Here is a 20,495-nt window from a genome sequence, read left to right as displayed (position 1 = left end):
CTCGGATAGCAGCAGATGACATATATGTCCCCAGGCTGTGGTACCACAAGAGGCTGCATCTTTTGGCCGACCAGACTGGATCCAGGGTCCTCACTTTCTGGTCTTCCTTTCACGCTTCCTTCCTGGCTGTGGCTGTGCAGTTGGAGATGTGGCAGGAGGAGGAGTAGGACCTTGAGGAGGACTGGGAGGACCTGGAGGAGAGGGAGGACGAGGAGGAGGACCTGCAGGAGGAGGAGGAGGACCATCACAAAGGTGTGTCTCAGGTGTAATTTGGCCCCTCATACCTTTCTCCAGAGCCTCCGATATGAGGGCCTCCTACACATTACTTGTTGGCCCTCCTCCATCCTCTGCATTTTATATGCAATGACGGCAGCAATGTCCTCCTCCATGGTCTGTCGTGCTCCCAGGACCTCTGTAGCCCTCCAAAAGAGTCCTCTGGTAGCCTCCTCTAGGGCACTCCTCCTACTGCCACTTTCTCTTTCCAGGGGGGGTGGAGGGACCTGCAGATCAGCCAGCCGGCTCGGCCCGGCCACCTCCTGGCTGAGACTTCCCTGTGTATGAAAAAGGGACATGGTTGTAATGTTTTGCATCATCAATCACAATCCTAAATTGGTACTCCCAACTAACACCTAGTTAACATCATTGATTGGACAAGCAGAAATATTTAGAGGAATGCTATACCTGGCTCAATCTGGGCTCCTCCACATATCGCCTGGAAGGCCCAGGTTGGGCGTCAGAAGCCTCAGCCAGAGGGGAAGGAAGCGTGGAAGGAAGACTGGAGAGGGATGACCTGGGTTCAGTCTGACCTGCCAGAAAATGCAGCCTGTCGTAGGACAACATCCTGGGGACATAGATGTCATCTGCTGCTCCGGATCTCTGTGAATCCAGGACTTTCTTGCGCTCCCTTAGATATGTGCTCCTCAGGCAACCAATTAATATCTTTAAATAGGTGATGTCTGCCGTGGGGGTCACCTGCTTCACAATTACCAACAATTGCACCAGTGCTGCCTTCCTCTTTGCTTGGTTCTTGAAATGGGGGTCTTTAATCTCCCACAGACATTGCAGCTCCCTTAGCATCTCTAGGAATACTGACATGAAGTCATTATCTTTGAGTACCATATCCATGTTCACTGCAAGACACAACACAAGACAAAGCCTAATGTCAGACAAAACTCTCCTAATCTTTTACAATATAGGCCTCAATGTAGAAGCAGTATAGGCACAAGTTTGTCTCTTACCTTCGTTCTTACGATTGGCGCCTCCAATGCTCCTTCCTCCACTCACAGATCGTACGTAATACGCACGCGTGTTACGCTTGATATACACTGCGCATGCGTGTAACTCCGCCCACCCCTGACGTTCTTTCTAGTCTATTCCCCGCCCCTTTTCGTTCGGCGCAGTGGGTGAAGAGCATGATGGCCGAGTCACAGCAGGTGCGTGATAATTGCAGGAACGAGGAGGAGGAAAGCCCGGATCCAGGCACGTCCCGATCCAGAAGGAGACATTTTAAGGCCACAAATATGTCCTTTGGGGAGATGTTGGAGATGGTCGACATCATGAAGAAGTCCGACTATGACGGGAAGTATGGGCCTTACCCCAACCCGAACATCCGAAAGGCCAAGATCATGGCAAAAGTGGTCAGGAGTCTTGAGAGGAATTTCGGGGTACGAAGATCTAAAGATCAGCTCAGGAAGCGGTGGTCGGACCTGAAATTGAGAGAGCCAGAGCAGTACCGAAAGATCCGGAGAGTGCTGCAAAAAAGTAAGTAGTTGTGCTGTGTTCCTATTCTTTCTGTCTTTATTCCGTTCGTTCTGCTCCATATGCTTTTAGTAATTGTAACGTTTAAAAGGGCAACTTTAATGTTCATGGGCCCATTATTCGTTCGTATCAAACATTTTTCTTTGGGCCTCTAAAACACCATTGTTTAGGCCATATGCATTTTCCCACATTTTTTTTGGGCCTACTTGGATGCCAAATATTTGTTTGTCTAGATGGGTTTATTACTAGAATGAAATGCCAAGTAGATTGTGTGTAAGGAGAGGACACTGAGCAGCTGTTTTCACATCTGGACACTGGAGCACTAGTGTGGGACCCCAGAACACCATTTTTATTAGGGGGCCACACAGGTGCTCCAGTGTATACTATAGGGGGGTCTCCATCTGTGAAGCTTGTACTAAACAGGTAAAGTATTGCAGCTTGACAAAGGCCAATAAAAAATATACATCTTGGAACTCTGCTAAAATAGACAATTATACCCCACTTCCAAGCAATGTTTCCTATTTCTAGTTCTGCCATCAGATATCTGTGTGCTAAGTATACCATTTTTGTTTTACATAGGGGAGAAAAGACTCGGAGGACACCCCTCATCCCAGGAGACCAGAGACCCCCCCACCTCTGGAAGAAGGGGAAGTACCGCAAACCCAAGAAGAAGAGCAGGAGGAAGAAGAAGACGTGGTGGAGATTGGCACCACAACAGGTGAGTGTCTGCGACCACAGGCTCAGGTTACCGATATGGATGGTGGCAGATTTTTGATACCTATTTTTGTTTTCTTTATCTCTTTTTAGGTGATCATGATGTGAGAGAGAGAGAACGCTTTACTTCTGAAAGTGCCCAGATCCTGATCGGGGAGATCATGGAGTGTAATCTCGAATTGCACAACATACAGCAACAAATCAGTGATGTTATTAAAAAAAATAATAACATCATTGATGTTTTGGGGTGAATTTAAAAGGCCACAAAATCACCTTTTTGGATTGTGGTCCAATCTTTAAAATATTTTTGCAATGTTTTGAAAAGCCAAATTTGGAGGATGCACACAGTGTGCCAACATGTGCTATCTGACATCACGGGAGATCAGTGGACGCGTTTTGGGGGTGCAACACCTTCCTCAATTATAAAGTAGCGGTGAGGAAGGGCTTGCTCCCCCAAAACACATCCCTTGATCCCCCCTGATGGCAGATAGCACATGTTGACATTCTGAACTTGGTGTGCATCTTCCAAATTTGGCTTTTCCAGGGGTGATTTCCCCCCATCTGAACGCTATATCAAACACAGTTCCTAAATACTCATGTCTGATATAGCCTTCAGGTTTTACCATATGTGAACTTTGTAAGTTCAATTTTTTTGGCTTTCTTGTTGGTTTTACACAGGCCTGTTTTATCAGAAAAGGACATTTCAATTTTTGATAATGCTACAGCAAAAATTGTTATACAACAAACATGTTGGTTCGTTTTAAAAACCTTTGGTAAATGCACATGTGATTGTGCAGCTATAAAAAAGTTGGTTCCTCAAGAATGTGTGGATTATTGTCTCAACGCTACAACACTTTTGGGGTGATGTAATTGCTGTTTTATGCAAACATGGGGGTTATTTCCTAAGGGTAAATACACTTTGCACTACAAGTGCAGTTTCAGTGCAGTTGCAAGTGCACTTGTAGTGAAATGTGTTTTTGCATTTAGGAAGTACCAGCCAACAGTGTTTTTTATAAGGTTACCCAATCACGACATTTTCTGCACTCAACACATTTCTGTCAGGGTCAGCTAAAACAAACACAAGCAGTAAATGTCCACAAAGAATTTCTTTTGATTGTTTTTTATTTGAAAAAGGTTTCACAGATTGTTTGGCATATTGATAGCCCCCCTACCCGCAAAGAACTCCAGGTATCGTAACCGGACATCACGGGCATTCAGGGAGGGCAAGCCAGGACGGCCACTTTCAAGCGCCGTCATTGTTGATGGATTTGGGATTCCGGCCTCAGGCCCAACTGAACCAGCATAGTTGGCTGAATGTTTTCTTAAAAAATTATGGAGAACACAGCAGGCAAGTATTATATGGTTCAGTTTATACTCCGCCATATGGATGGGTGTCAGAAATAATCGGAACCGGCTGTCCAGGATTCCAAATGTGTTCTCCACCACTCTTCGGGCTCTGGCCAGCCGGTAATTAAAAACCCTCTGTTCCGGGGTGAGGGTCCTCATCGGGAATGGCCGCATCAGGTGGTCCCCCAGCGCAAACGCTTCATCAGCAACGAACACAAATGGGAGACCTTCAACATTGTCCTCTGGAGGTGGCAAGTCCAAGCTGCCATTCTGGAGACGCCTGTAGAACTCCGTCTGGGCGATGACTCCACCATCGGACATCCGGCCATTCTTCCCCACGTCCACATACAGGAACTCGTAATTAGCCGACACCACCGCCAACATCACTATACTATTAAACCCCTTGTAATTATAATAGTACGACCCCGAGTTGTGTGGTGGGACGATGTGGACGTGTTTTCCATCAATTGCCCCTCCGCAGTTAGGAAAGTCCCACCGCTGGGCAAAGTGGGAGGCCACAGTCTGCCATTCCTGTGGCGTTGAAGGAAACTGTTGAGGAAAAAACAAAAAACATTATTATTTTTTCACAGAAACATGGCAAGCAGATTAGACACAAACATTATGGGGCAACCTCCAGATAGCATTTATTAAGGGGAATTTAACAACAACAAAGTATAAGGTACACCTATCATATTCCCCCTCCCCCCTCTCATGGGCCATTTCTAACATTATAGGGGGGGGGGAACTCTTGGACAGGTAACCCTCTTCACTTCATTGAGAGATGAATGCCTAAATAATGGGTATTACTTGGAACAGCCCCTCCTTAGTTACACTATTGGCAGACCACTGGACAGGTAAGAAGTGTCATAATACAAAGATATAAATACACACTGTACACATTTGAGCACATTTGAACATTCTGCTATTACCTATCAAGATAATAATAGGATACAAGAACTTTAAACAGTACCATTGGAAAGTATACAGGCAGGCCCTTGCACTACATGCTTTGGGGAATTCATCCATATAAATCTGACCAGTAAAGAGGTGGGTATAGTGTGTATGGGTTTGGCAAAGTCAGCAGATAGATGATTGAGGATAGAGAATTGTGATCAGCTGACTTAGCAGTTGGGGGGAGGGAGGGTTACAAAAAATTTGGGGACACCACAAAAAAAAGCCTCTGGCACTCTGCCTGAATTTAAATCAAAAATAACATTTCCAAACATTTTAGGGGGTGTTTGGGGTAAAGCACTACTATAGAGCTGATAAAATACATTGTTAAGTGACTACATGAGGTGAATATAGGGCAGGAGACACCATGCTGGGGAGGTTATTGAAGGGCAAATATGTATGAAGGACCTAAAATAATAATTACATAAAAATCCAGCATGCATGAGAACAAAGGGGACATTCACAGCATATTACAATCATGGTAATTAGGGAATGAGGAAAGAAATACAAGATATTATCAAACATTCAATACAATAAAATGTGATATTAAAGGATAAAAATCTTACCTTCATATACTCCTTCTGCAGGACCTGGATGATGGCAGAACAGGTTTCTGGGATAATGATCCCCAGAGCCTGGGGGGAGATGCCTGTCGAGAACTTCAAGTCCTGCAGACTTCTCCCTGTGGCCAAATACCGCAAGGTAGCGACCAGCCTCTGCTCCGGAGTGATGGCTTGCCTCATGCAGGTATCCTGCCTGCTGATATAGGGGGTCAGCGAAGCCAACAAACGGTGAAATACGGGGTCCGTCATCCTGAGAAAGTTCCTGAAATCATCAGGATTATTCTCACGGATCTCACGGAGCAAAGGCATATGAGAGAACTGGTCACGTTGAAGCAACCAATTCTTGGTCCATGAACTCCTCCCCACCCTGTTCATGGACTGGACTTGTGTCAAGGTCAGGACCCCAACACCAAGCCCCCGCACAGCACGAACTCTACGAGGAGTACGCATACGAAACATGGCTAGAAAACGGTCGGCTGCTCAGAACGAAGTAACAGAACGCACTGAAGAACAGCAAGGCCTGTGAAGAGCGACCTGAACACCAGTAACGAACGAACAAGAATACAATGACTACCTAAAGTCACGCGAAACTTGCTGCACGCACTGAAGAGCAGATACAAACCCACAAGCACAAACTGAACGGCAGAAAACGATCTGAAAGCCACGAGTCTGAAAAAGCGCGAATCGTCTCTCACCAAACTTTTACTAACACGAGATTAGCAAAAGGAGTCCAAAGGGTGCCGCTCTTGGTTCTGAACTGGCCTTTTCTAGTCTCGTCGTACGTGGTGTACGTGACCGCGTGGTTGTCGATCGGAAATTCCGACAACTTTGTGCGACCGTGTGTAGGCAAAACAAGTTTGAGCCAACATCTGTCGGAAAAAATCCTAGGATTTTGTTGTCGGAATGTCCGAACAAAGTCCGACCGTGTGTACGCCCTATTAGAATATGTAAAAAGGAGATTTTAGAAATTGTAACGGATGTGATCAGTTTAATATTCTTCATTCACACAGCTAACCAATGAGATAACAAACCCTTTTTTAATTTTTGTTTTAAACAAAGTGACAGTTAATTTCAGCCTTAGAGACTGAGATCAGTTGTTAGGGAGGGATCTATTTATAGAACATTGGTTGGAGAAATGCCACACATTGGTGTAAGCTGGACACATTTTCCCCATATTATTAGATTAATTAGTGGGAATGCTTCAGCAGTCCCACTATTGTTATTTCAATTTTATTTATTTTTATTATTTATTTCTTTATTATTCTGTACGTTATTTGGCTCTGCGTAACTTCTGCATACTTTCAGCTATTAAAACCATTCAACTATTAAAATGTTCGTCTCTTTCAGCTGATGATGGGACTTTTTCAACTTTTTTTCTACCATTTATACTTTTTAAAACATTAAGCTTTTTATCACTTTTTTTAAACATTGAAGTCAATGGGAGCATGCTTCAGATCCTTAAAATCTTCTTCCGCTCCCAAAAGTTTCAGCTCCTTCATACTTTCACCTACAGATGCCAAACTTTAAAATGTTCACAAAATATTCAGCTATCTGGATATACCTTTTCAGTTTGATATCTTTTACAGTTTTTGTGAAAAAGCTTTTTGTTTAGAGGTCATTTCAGGAAATTTTAGCCATTAATCAGAGTGTACTGTGTTGCTTTTGTTGCCATGGTTACCAAAGCTTCTGTTATACACTGTCCAATGCCATTGGCATTAGTTGTAGTTCATTTTGTGTGATATTTAAGTAAAAACTGAAAAATGACCATTTGTTTTTTCTCTTTGCAGGTGCGGATTACTTTCAGAAATTTCATATAGTTTTCAAATACAGATTGACAAGATGATGCCCATCACCTACGCTATCAATGAGCTGCTTCAGGGCGCTCTGAGGCTTGCAGTAAGTAATTTTTTCCACTCTTTTCATATGTGACTGGTGATGTATAAAATTGTATTATGGCTCCTTTACACATGCAGCAACCCTTGCCGTCCCTCTGAGAAGCGATCCATGGAGGGTTGCTTTTCAGAGGGTGGTTGACATGTGCATACAGCAACCCTTGCCGTCCCTCTGAGAAGCGATCCATGGAGGGTTGCTCTTCAGAGGGTGGTTGACATGCAACCGGGAGGCATTACCCCACCTTCCCAGTGCATGCTTTAACATTTAAAATCCTGCACCACTTCTCTGTAGTCACATGTGGTGTTTTTATTGAGACCTCATTCACCAAATGTGATGGGGAGTATCATTTCTGTAACCTTAACCACCTTTGCGGCGTAAGGGGGCGGTAAAACTGCAACTCAGTTGCCTATTTTTCCCACCCCCTGCCTGCAAGTGTAAACGAGCTCTAACGGTGACCTTATACCTGTAGAATTACCTTCGAAGAGGTAGCAAACCCATTCATCAGAGCATTTAATGGTACTTATATGACTAATTTTCGATGACACTTTCTTCGATTTCCATGTCAAGGTGTCGAATTTTAACCACTTGCCGACCGGCGATGTACCGGTAGATCGATAGACTTCAAGTGATTATACCAGGATGGTTCCTGCGGCTTCAGGCATCCTGGTATTATTTTATAGAGCCAACGGGTGGCTCTATTTTAGAGGTGATCCAAGCAGCTAACTAGCCTCTGGATTGCTTTTACAAGTAGTGGGAGGCGATGTTCACCGCTTCCTGGTTATCCGGATGTAAAAGGCGCCATTTTTAAAATGGGAAAGCATCTGATAATACAGATCTTGTTGTGATCAAATGGTTTCAAGGGCAGAGGAGGGATCTGGGATCCTATAGACCCCAGATCTCTCCATAAAGAGTACCTGTCACATGCCTATTGCTGTCACAAAGGATGTTTACATTCCTTGTGACAGCAATAAAAGTGCTAAAAAAAAATTTTTAAGCGACAGTATAAAAATAAATATTTAAAACAGCGATCGCCCCATACCTGAGGTATCACCGCGAACGTCGGATCATGGGCAGTAATTCTAGCACCAGACCTCCTCTGTAAGTCTAAAGTGGTAACCTATAACCTATAAAAGTTGAAGTGGTTAATTTCAATATGTTTGGTAGTGCGCATTAGAAACAATTTTGCCAATTTATTCACATGAAAATTGAGCAACTGTTCCGAAAGCAAACATATTTCGAACTAAATTCTACAGGTATAAGGCCAGCTTTAGGATTGTAGTAAACCCTTTACCCCTGGACTCTGTGATAAGGCTGTGCTAGTCATCCCTGTTGGTGAGACAGCCTTACTTTCTGTTGTGTCACCGGGGCAGGAAGTGAGGAGAAATCTCCCATATGGAGACAGTGATAATAACCCAGAAGAGGTTTTTACATACAGTACAGCAGATACTGGCAGAGCCCTTATGGGAGATGATTTACGATTTGTGGTTTTAGGAGTGTATCTAAAGATATGTACAGTCATGTCCATAAATATTGGGACATTGACACAATTCTAATCTTTTTGGCTCTATACACCACTATGGATTTGAAATGAAACAAACAAGATGTGCTTTAACTGCAGACTTTCAGCTTTAATTTGAGGGTATTTACATCCAAATCAGGTGAACCATGTAGGAATTACAACAGTTTGTATATGTGTCTCCCACTTTTTAAGGGACCAAAAGTAATGAGACAATTGGCTGCTCAGCTGTTCCATGGCCAGGTGTATGTTATTCCCTCATTATCCCATTTACAAGGAGCAGATAAAAGGTCCAGAGTTCATTTCAAGTGTGCTATTTGCATTTGGAATCTGTTGCTGTCAACTCTCAATACGAGATCCAAAGAGCTGTCACTATCAGTGAAGTAAGCCATCATTAGGCTCAAAAAACAAAACAAACCCATCAGAGAAATAGCAAAAACATTAGGTGTGGCCAAATCAACTGTTTGGAACATCCTTAAAAAGAAAGAATGCACCGGTGAGCTCAGCAACACCAAAAGACCCGGAAGACCACGGAAAACAACTGTGGTGGATGACCGAAGAGTTCTTTCCCTGGTGAAGAAAACACCCTTCAGTTGACCAGATCAAGAACACTCTCCAGGAGGAAGGTGTATGTGTGTCAAAGTCAACAATCAAGAGAAGACTTCACCAGAGTGAATATAGAGAGTTCACCACAAGATGTAAACCATTGGTGAGCCTCAAAAACAGGAAGGCCAGATTAGAGTTTGCCAAACAACATCTAAAAAAGCCTTCACAGTTCTGGAACAACATCCTATGGACAGATGAGACCAAGATCAAATTGTACCAGAGTGATGGGAAGAGAAGAGTATGGAGAAGAAAAGGAACTGCTCATGATCCAAAGCATACCACCTCATCAGTGAAGCATGGTGGTGGTAGTGTCATGGCTTGGGCATGTATGGCTGCCAATGGAACTGGTTCTCTTGTATTTATTGATGATGTGACTGCTGACAAAAGCAGCAGGATGAATTCTGAAGTGTTTCAGGCAATATTATCTGCTCATATTCCGCAAAATGCTCCAAGACTCATTGGATGGCGCTTCCCAGTGCAGATGGACAATGACCCAAAGCATACTGCGAAAGCAACCAAAGAGTTTTTTAAGGGTAAGAAGTGGAATGTTATGCAATGGCCAAGTCAATAACCTGACCTGAATCCGATTGAGCATGCATTTCACTTGCTGAAGACAAAACTGAAGGGCAAATGCACCAAGAACAAGCAGGTACTGAAGACAGTTGCAGTAGAGGCCTGGCAGAGCATCACCAGGGATGAAACCCAGCATCTGGTGATGTCTATACGTTCCAGACTTCAGGCTGTAATTGACTGCAAAGGATTTGCAACCAAGTATTAAAAAGTGAAAGTTTGAAGGATGATTGTCAATCTGTCCCATTACTTTTGGTCCCTTAAAAAGTGGGAGGCACATATACAAACTGTTGAAATTCCTACACCGTTCACCTGATTTGGATGTAAATACCCTCAAATTAAATCTGAAAGTCTGCAGTTAAAGCGCATCTTGTTTGTGTCATTTCAAATCCATTGTGGTGGTGTATAGAGCGAAAAAGATTATAATTGTGTCGATGTCCCAATATTTATGGACCTGACTGAAGATGTGTTTTTTTATATGGGGGGGGGAATGTTTAATGAATACCTATTGGGAAGCCCCCCGCTCACTTCCTCTCTTCCTGAGATATAAACATAAAAGATTAAAAAAAAAACTTTAATATCTGTACTTCAACTTACCTTCTTTTTTTTTCTTTATAGAGGCGCAGATTTGGTTCTGAGGATGAAAGGGCGAACTTAGTGGAACATAGGGAGGAAGCGGAAAGGCAAGAGGAGGACAGAATGATGGAGAAAGCCAGGATAAAGGAGGAGGAGAGGATAAGAGAGGAGAGGAAAAGAGAGGAGGCCAGGAAAAGAGAGGAGGCCAGGAAAAGAGAGGAGGCCAGAAAAAGAGAGGAGGCCAGGAAAAGAGAGGATGACAGGAAAAGAGAGGATGACATAGTAAGGGAGGCAAAGTCATGGCTGCTGGCCAGGAAAAGGGAGGACGCCAGGATAAAGGAGGAGGACAGAATGAGGGAGGAGGCCAGGAAAAAGGAAGAGGACATGTGGGAGGCAAGGTCAAGGGAGAAGGCCAGTAAAAGGGAGAAGGCCAGGATAAGAGAGGAGGCCAGGATAAAAGAGGAGAACAAGAAAACGGAGGAAGCCAGGACACAAGAACAAATTAAAATAAGTGAGGCGATGAGAATAAGGGAGGAGGCCAGGAGAAGGGAGTACGCGAGGATAATAGAGGAGGCCAGGATGAGGGAGAAGACCTGGATGAGGGAGAAGGACAGGATGAGGGCAGAGGCCAAAATGAGGGCAGAGGCCTGGATGAGGGAGAAGGCCAGGATGATTGAAGAGGCCAGGATTAGGAAGGAGGCCAGGATGAGGGAAGAGGCCAGGATGAGGGAGGAGGAGGCCAGGTTTAGGGAGAAGGTCAGGATGAGGGAGGAGGCCTGGAGGAGGGAGGAGGCCAGGATGAGGGATGAGGCCAGGATGAGGGATGAGGCCAGGATGAGGGAAGAGGCCAGGATGAGGGAGGAGGCGGCCAGGATGAGGGAGGAGGCCAGGATGAGGGAAGAGGCCAGGATGAGGGAGCAGGAGGCCAGGATGAGGGAGGTGTCTGGTGGGGGGTGAGGAGTGGGAGGAACAGCAGTGTCTTATGGGGGTTAGGAGTGGAGGGACCAGCAGTGTCTGATGGGGGTGAGGAGTGGGAGGAACAGTTACATTCATGGTCCTGGGTATGCACACCTATCTCAACCCTGACCTAATGAGAGAACTGAAATTACATATATATATAGTTCCTACGTCCTGAAGTTTCGACATGTTTTGCCGGAACGGCTTCATCAGGAAAAGGATGGAGGCATTCAATTAATAAATGTTAAAAGCAGCAAATTGTGCATAACCTTAGCTGTATATAGAAAAAACAAACAAAAATTAATTAATGCATCACAATACAAAAAGGAAGTTTTACACAGTATAACATTGCACATGCATGGTTCATATTAGTATATCAAGAGAGAGAGTACCCCCACCCCACCCACCAAAAAAAAAAAAAAAAACCCGGAGCCCGACCCCCATACCTTAATGGTAGGTCCTGGAGTGAGCACAACTGGGAGGAATCAGGGCAACCTAGACCCCAAACTTGTCCTTAAAGTGTCAGACTTCCCGTAGGGAGGGATGTGATTTTCAATTTGGTCAAGCAGATAAAGGTGCAGCAGTGTCTGCAATGAATTATACATCAAGGTAAAAATTAATCATTTTAGGAGTGAAGGGAGCACCAGTTCATAAACAATTATACCGCAATTGAACAATTGAACCGTGCTCACCACACTCCCATAACTCTGTAAATATAGTGATGTATATGCCCGGAGCTCATACGGACAGGGCAGCCACTAGAGGCGTTGGTGTGCAGTTAACTCCATATGAATAGCTTGGCGCTATCTACAAAATCTAACAGGACATATAAACGTCTATCAGACATTATACTGCAAGAGAGTCTCCAAGCCCCACCTCACAGTTTCAAAGTACATAAAGCAAAAACCTTCTCTCCTCAAAATGACTGACTCTTGAGCTATTCCAGTCTATCTCAGACACAAAAACTAGGAAGATACTGTACATGGGGATAGCAGGGGATCACCAAGCCAGGTTTCCAAATGGAAAAGATGGCTATAGTCGATCTCTGCAACATAAAAGATGTATGCTTATCAATGCAGAGTCCCTTAGACTCCCAAACCGGAAAGCAGTCAATCTTAGTGCCAAAGTGAAGTAATTACCTTAAAACCCCAGCCGTATAACTCATGAGCTCCCGGGCAATTTCAAAAAACGTCTGCACTGTCTGGGGTTTAAATGCCCCCCGTGGAATCAAAAAACGGCGTGTGACGTCTTGCCACAGTGGTGCCCCGCGGACGTAGAGGGGGAGGTGCAAACATCAGGGACTAACACCTAGAAACCGGAATTGATGACCACATCCGGTTTTCAGTCTAGCAGGGCGAAAATACAAGCCCTGCAGACAGTGCAGGACAGCGGAGCTGTCCTGCAGTGTTCGAAGATGTGCTATGTAGCCAGAACGCCGTAGAGGACAGAGCACCTCAGGGCGGGCATGCAGCGGGACAGCACCACCCATTGGGGCACATTGCTGGTCCTAGTGCACACCCTTGGGCGTTCATACGGGAGTCAAAAGACAAGGACAATAATGGATCCAGGTGGAGCAGATGTGTGTCCTAAAAAAAAAAAAAAAAAAACCCTCTCCAAGACTCTGAAAAACAAGTCAAATAAGGCCATGCATGTACATCACACTTATCAATGCTCAGTCAGTATAAGCAAGAAATCATCATATATACACAATTTCATCTAGTGTGGCATTTGATTTACATTTCACTCACTGCTTGGTGGTCAGACAGCCGGCAACACCACCTCAAAGGCAGCGACCAGGCTCACACCAGGGCGCACACACATGGGACCACCAAAGGACTAAAAAGAATGTGTGAAGTGGCATGGAAAGATGACATAAATGACAAATTCATAAACTGTGGTGAGCAAGGCCTACGATACAAAAGTGGTTGCTCCCCAAACAAGTACATGCCCATCCCAACAGGGTACCATTCACAGAAAGGGCTTATAGCTAATCCCCTCGTTCAGGCCTGGGTGCCAAGTGGCCTGCAACGTATAGATCCATCTAGTCTCCAACTGGAGAAGCTTGTTATCAATATGCCCCCCACGTTCATGTTGGGGTAGATGTTCAAGGCTGAAAAAACCACTGGACTTGAGATTGTAGTTATGATACAGCCCCACGTGACAGCTTATAGGTGTCTCCATCTTATGTTTAGAGATCAGAGATACATGATCTCTGATTCTACAAAACAGTGGGCGCCACAACAGCATTTCATTAAAAATACAGAGCTAACTGATCGACAATTGGTTCTGTACTTGGGGGTCCAGATGTTGTTGTTGGGAAGCTCAATACTCGTTCCTGTGATAATGAACCGACAAAAATTGCATTTGCCACATGGGTAGGTACCCGGGGACTGTCTTAACCATGTTTGTACTGCTGTAGTGGCTGGTAACCAGAGTATCTCTGAGTGAACGAGATCTCTTATAAATAATCTCTGGATGAGGTTTGATGAATTTACAAACTCTTTGATCAGCGGCCAGTAAATACCAATATTTGTTGTAGATGTTACGTATTTTAGCATGTTGTCTGCTGTATTTGGTAATAATACGTGTCGATGTAGAAGATTTGTCTTGCCTAGGTTTATATAGCAGCCTATGTCTATTAAGGTTTTTCACTCGGTTAAACGCTTTTCTTAGGCATGTACTACTGTAGCCTCTAGCTAGAAGACGATCACGTAACAAGTTTCTCTCTGAAAATCCACATCCTGTGTGCAGTTGCGTTTAAGTCTTAAGAATTGGCTTTACGGTATACTCTTGATCAATTTTTCGGTATGCGAGCTGCTAGCGTGTAGCAAGCTATTTCTCGCCGATGGTTTCCTGAATAAGGTGGAACAGATCATCCCTGTGTCATTTATAAAGATTTCTACATCCAGAAAGGTTATCCTTGATTGGTCAAACGTATATGTGAATTTTAAATTATATGTATTCACTTGTAGATTTTCCAAAAATTTTAACAAATTCTCTTTTGGTCCTGCCCACACCATGAAAACATCAACTATATAACGATGCCATGATATAATCTGGCAAATGTCCATTGACCTTAACCCATCAGAAAATAGATCTCATTCCCACCCCCCAGTTACAGGTTTGCATAAGAGGGGGCACATTTGACCCCCATAGCAACACCCTGCACCTGGAGGTAGTGGGAACCTTTGAATACAAAAACGTTATGTGTTAGTATAAATTCCAACATCTCAACACACTCGTTATATTTCCATGAGTCAAGGTCACGTTCACTTAGAAAGTCCTGCACAACTCCAACTCCCCTGATATGTGGTATGGAGTTGTACAGGGCCTCTATATCGATTGCGACCAACCAAGATCCCTGGGGTAGGTGTACTCCATTCAGAGTTTTTAATAGTTCAATGGTATCCTTAACGTAGGAAAATAGCCCCTTCACATGTGGGTATAAATACTCATCAACCAACTGGCTGGCCCTTTCAGTCAATGATCCACAACCTGAAATAATGGGGCAACCAGGGGGGGTTTGCTAGGCTCCTGTGCACCTTGGGAAACGCGTAAAAGGGTGCAGTGATGCAATTAGAGGTATCAAGGAATTTAAAGGTGTTTAAATCTATGGTACCTCTATGGTATGCCTTAGTCAAAATATCTCTATACCGCTTCAAGTAGTAGTCAACATGAGCTCTTGGGATTGGTCTATACCAATTAGTATTTTGAATTATGTCAAAGCACATTTTCTCATATTGCTCTACGTCTATTATGACAAGGTTGCCACCTTTGTCTGATGGTTTGATTACAATATTTTTATTAGAGCTTAAATGGCGTAATGCCTTTTTCAAGTCTTTAGACAGATTGGAATTTTAAAATTCACGCTAGTAATTTGTGCATAGCGTATACAGCTCTAACATCAACCTGCTGCACTACACAGAATAAAGAAAGATTTTTATGGTACAGTTGATTCCAGAGTGCTGGCCTGGTTATGATGTAGAGTAGTGCAGTAACTTGCTATTGCTCTACATGTTACACACCAAGCGCTTCTTTAGGAGCTTAGGCAAAATATTATGCGTGAAAAAAGAAACATATAAACACCATAAATCTTTAGCATAAGTGTAGCACCCTCTACCTTAGGTAGGTAGGTTGCTAGAGTATTGTTTTTTGTGTGTACTGCCAGTGCAGGTAATTTAGGCAGGCCTAGCTGTGAGCTCTTTGATCTGGGGGCAGGGGAGTGGTTTAGTGTAGAAGCAGAAGACTGACATGTACTTCATCTTTCTGGCGCCTCCTCTGTATCCAGAAGGTTCTGGGAAAGGGGCAGGGCAGAGGGCTGGAGTGACATGGGGTGTATTTGGGAGCCCTGACAAATCCCCAACTAGGATTTGCAGAGGGCAGGCCTCCTATATATACTCATGGTCGGTTGGCAAGTGGTTAATATGGGAGGGGTGGACCTCAACGACCAGTTATTGGCGCGTACCTAATTGCTTGTAAAGCCAGACGATGGTACAAAAAAGTGTCTATATACTTATTTCAATTGGCTCTGTTGAACGCTTTTGTGCTATACAAAGCTTCAGAACGGACTGGATCCTTCCTCAAATTCCAGGAAGAGATCGTCACAGCCCTTCTGTTTCCAGACGTTGCTATGGCCCACCTTCCCAACGCAAATGCAGTGAGCCGGCTGCATGAGAGGCATTTTCCGTATGTCCTCCCTGGTACCCCCACCCAAAGAACACCCCAAAGAAGATATCTTGTCTGCAGAAAACGCGGATTTAGGCGTGACACCCGCTTTTATTGTCCCTCTTGTCCTGACTAACCTGGTCTCTGAATCGGTGACTGTTTCAAATGCTACCACACACTACTGGAGTATTAGCATAGGGTACAGCACCACACAGTCCTAGGGCACACTAACACAGAGTATCGAAAGATGAGATGGCCATCACATTTTGAGACCCTAATCTTTATTGTTAACCATCATTTGCTTAGCAGGTACGCCATTCAGCTGCAGCAGGGGTTTATTTATTCTGACATCAACAGCGTTTGCTCCCACGATACGTAAAGCAGTGACTCCAGCGCTGTTGGAGGTGATTGAAACACCACAGTTAAAAAAAGAGCATATATGCCGAAGCATGGGGGCAGGGGTGGAGGAGCGATTTGCTCCTAACATTAGGGGCGGATTGCCCCCATGCTTCTGTATATATTTTTTGGGCACAGATTGCGTTTGAAAAAATTAGTTTTTACTTTGTTTTATTGTATTTGCTTTGTGGGTATGGTATGTCTTATTTTTATACTGTAATGTTACTTTGTTTTATTGTTAACCATCATTTGCTTAGCAGGTACGCCATTCAACTGCAGCACTGATTTATTTATCTTGACAGAAACAGAGTTTGCTCCCACGATACGTAAATCAGCGACTCAACGACTCCAGCGCTGCAAAAGCAATCCTAGCAGCTAATTAGCCTCTAGACTGCTTTTACAAGCAGTGGGAGGGAACATTCCCCCCCCCCCACCGTCTTCCATGGTTTTCTCGGGCTCTCCTGTCCCAACAGGAAACCAGAGAATGCAGCCGGTGGTTCCGCCAGCTGACCATAGAGCTGATCAGAGACCAAAACGGCTCCAATCATCTCTATGACCTAAGAAACCAGAAGCTACAAGCATTTCATGACTTAGGTTTTGCCGGATATAAACAGCTCCATTGGGAAATTGGTTAAGCATTTTATCACACCGATCTTAGTGTGGTCAGATGCTTTGAGGGCAGAGGAGAGATCTAGAGTCTAATAGACCCCAATTTGTTCAAATAAGAGTACCTGTCACTAACTTTTGCTAAAATAGGGGATATTTACATTCCCTGAGATAACAATAAAAATGATTAAAAAAAAAAAAATGAAAGGAACAGTTTAACCAGTTCTGGACCAGCCGCCGCAGTTTTACTGCGGCAGGTTGGTCCGGCTGCGCGAAATCACGTTAGTATGCGTGACAGACATGTGCAATCCATTTCATAACAAATCAAAATTCAGCTGAATTTTGCATCTTTCGGACGTTCAGATGCATCCGAATGTCCGAATAAACAAATAACGAATTTCAACAAATACGAAAGAAATTATAGCGAATATAACGAATAAATTTGACATGATTTGGTAGTTCGTTAAAGATGTAATGAAACAAAAGGTTAACTCAAAGTAAATCTTACAGTCCAATCAGCTCATTAATTTTGTGCTGGAGGTTGGATTACTGACAAAGTGCATTCCTGAGAACTGAGTGAGAAGGGTGTTGTATTGTATTTGAGCAGAGGAGAAGAGATATTGTAATTGTGTGTGTTAATGGATTCAATAAACAAACGACTTTCCAAACTACGAATCATTATCACGAATATATATACATATATATATAACAAATTAATTGGACATGATTCAAGATTCAGTATAACGAATATCGACACTCTACAGAAATAACGAATTATCTGAAAACGAATTAACGTAACATAACGAATATAACAGAATGAAATTATGTATTTTACGAATGACAACGAACCGAAACTAAACAAAATTTTCCGTTGTGCACAAGTCTACGTGATGCGCATGGCTAGCTGGGGGGCTTGCGCGCGCGCCCCCGCCGGCCGCAACGATCGTATTCGATCAGGAACTGATCCATGCCCAGGCCAATGAAATCTGGCCTGGACCTGGTGATCGCTCCTGGCGAATAAGATCCTTCCCCTGTCGTGTAAGTGTAAACACTGACAGGGGAAGTGATGTCATCTCTTCTCGTGTCGGTCTTTTCGTTCCAGACCGAGAGGAGAGAGCATCAAACAGTGAGTTGCACCAACACTACACTGACACCAGGTCACATAGGCACACAATTCACCCCCCCTGATCACCCCCTCAGTTAACCCCTTCACCACCTGTCACTGTGTCACCCAGTACAGCAATCAGATATTTTTTTTGATCGCTGTACTATGGTCATTAGTGACAAAAATCAGTATTAGGGTAATTAATTTTAGGCCCAGATAGGTCTAGGGACCCCCCTAACCCCCCCAATAATGGTTTAACCCCTTGATTACCCCGTCACCTGTGATCACAGTATAATGCCCCGTACACACGGTCGGACTTTGTTCGGACATTCCGACAACAAAATCCTAGGTTTTTTTCCTACGGATGTTGGCTCAAACTTGTCTTGCATACACACGGTCACACAAAGTTGTCGGAAAATCCGATCGTTCTGAACGCGGTGACGTAAAACACGTACGTCGGGACTATAAACGGGGCAGTGGCCAATAGCTTTCATCTCTTTATTTATTCTGAGCATGCCTGGCACTTTGTCCGTCGGATTTGTGTACACACGATCGGAATTTCCGACAACGGATTTTGTTGTCGGAAAATTTTATCTCCTGCTCTCCAACTTTGTGTGTCGGAAAATCCGATGGAAAATGTCCGATGGAGCCCACACACGGTCGGAATTTCCGACAACACGCTCCGATCGGACATTTTCCATCGGAAAATCCGACCGTGTGTACGGGGCATTAGTGTCACAGGTGACGCAGTTTAGCTAGTTTATTTTTTATAGCGTCAGGGCACCCGCCGTATTTTACCCAATAAAGGTTTAACTCCCTGATCACCCGGTGGGTGATCAAAGTTAGGTTTTAGCATCAGATAGGGTCTGCGTCTCCCCAGGCAGCATCTGATTAGTGTCAGTACCGCTAATACGCACGCACCATACGCCTCCCTTAGTAGTATAGTGTCTGAACGGATCGATATCTGATCTGATCAGATCTATACTAGCGTACCCAGCAGTATAGGGTTCCCAGAAACGCAGTGTTAGCGGGATCAGCCAAGATACCTGCTAGCACCTGCGTTTAGCCCCTCCACCCAGCCCAGCCCACCCAAGTGCAGTATCAATTGATCACTGTCACTTACAAAACACATAACTGCAGCGTTCGCAGAGTCAGGCCTGATCCCTGCAAATGCTAACAGTTTTTTTGGTAGAATTTGGTTTGAATCAATCACTAACAGTCAGGAGCTTTTTTACCTGTGAGTCTCACTAGTGTACCGGTAAATTTAGAGACCAAAATGTTTAATCGAAGGTACACTAGTGAAGAGGCCTACACGTTTCTGAGCATGACAGATAGTGAAGAGGGAGTCACCCATCAGTCAGATTCAGGCTCAGAATACGAACCTGTAGACAGCGGCAGCACCCTGACAGATAGCTCTGACGACGAAGTTGTGGTCCCTGCCAAGGTCAGGCATACCAGACCCCGATCTTCTGCTGTCGTTGAGGTGCAAGAACCACAGGTCCCTTGTATGGAGCAGAGAGCCAGTACTAGCGGCGCTATTCCTTCTGGTGAACTGGCAAGCACCAGCGGCCTAGTACATTCTGGTCATACATCCAGCACTGCAGTAACACTTGGTGACATGGCGAGTCCTATAAGTGCAGTTCAAGCTGGCGAGGTGGCAAGCACGAGTAGTGTCCCACTGCCACCAAGAAGACAAACACAGGCCCATCAAGCCCATAGAGCCCTTCCTACTGCATTCTCCAATCCTAATTGGGAACCCACCACTTCCGCAGCACCCGTATTTCGCCTTTTCACTGGCCAACCCGGAATTCAGGTGGAAACAGTTGATTTTCTGGCAGTGCTCGTCACTATATGTACTGGCTATTCGACACATGACTCCTTTACCCTTTGATAAAGTCACATGTGGTGTGACGCAACGCGTCAGGGAGGAGCCAGGTGCCGCTGCTTCCGGGTACGGCCGAATCCGGTAGCTCTAGTTTACATTGTGGAACGCACGATTTTTTTTATGTACGTTGTGATTTTGTTTTTCAAATAAAATTCTTTACATACTTCACCATGGAGCCATCCTTTTGCCTTTTATCACTATTTGAGGAGATTTGCTGAATGTGGGAGAGAGGTGCACTGTGGCCAGCTATCTGAATATCCGAAAATAAATTAAGTGATGCGCTAATATTACCCAATTAATATCACACTGTGTGTTGTGCTTACAAAATAATTTTCAAATATGTGAATAAATTATGTATATAAATCTCTTAAAACCTTGAGCAATAAA

At 44.2% G+C, this 20,495-nt stretch overlaps 1 protein-coding gene across 1 annotated transcript in view; it reads left to right on the top strand.

Moving 5' to 3' along the window:
- LOC141116337 (uncharacterized) overlaps positions 1-13,005 on the top strand; it is a 33,045-nt gene extending 20,040 nt beyond the window's left edge. Inside the window, exons 2-3 of the mRNA XM_073608560.1 lie at positions 7,121-7,229; positions 10,537-13,005. Of these exons, the coding sequence (XP_073464661.1) occupies positions 7,173-7,229; positions 10,537-11,451 (972 nt within the window). The 5' untranslated portion in view covers positions 7,121-7,172 and the 3' untranslated portion in view covers positions 11,452-13,005. The remainder of the gene's footprint in view (positions 1-7,120; positions 7,230-10,536) is intronic.
- The last annotated feature ends 7,490 nt before the right edge of the window (positions 13,006-20,495 follow it).

This window comes from Aquarana catesbeiana, linkage group LG13 (assembly GCF_042186555.1).
Source record: "Aquarana catesbeiana isolate 2022-GZ linkage group LG13, ASM4218655v1, whole genome shotgun sequence".
NCBI lineage: Eukaryota > Metazoa > Chordata > Amphibia > Anura > Ranidae > Aquarana > Aquarana catesbeiana.
The sequence above is the reverse complement of the archived record's forward strand: the minus strand, read 5'-3'. Positions and strand labels throughout refer to the sequence as shown.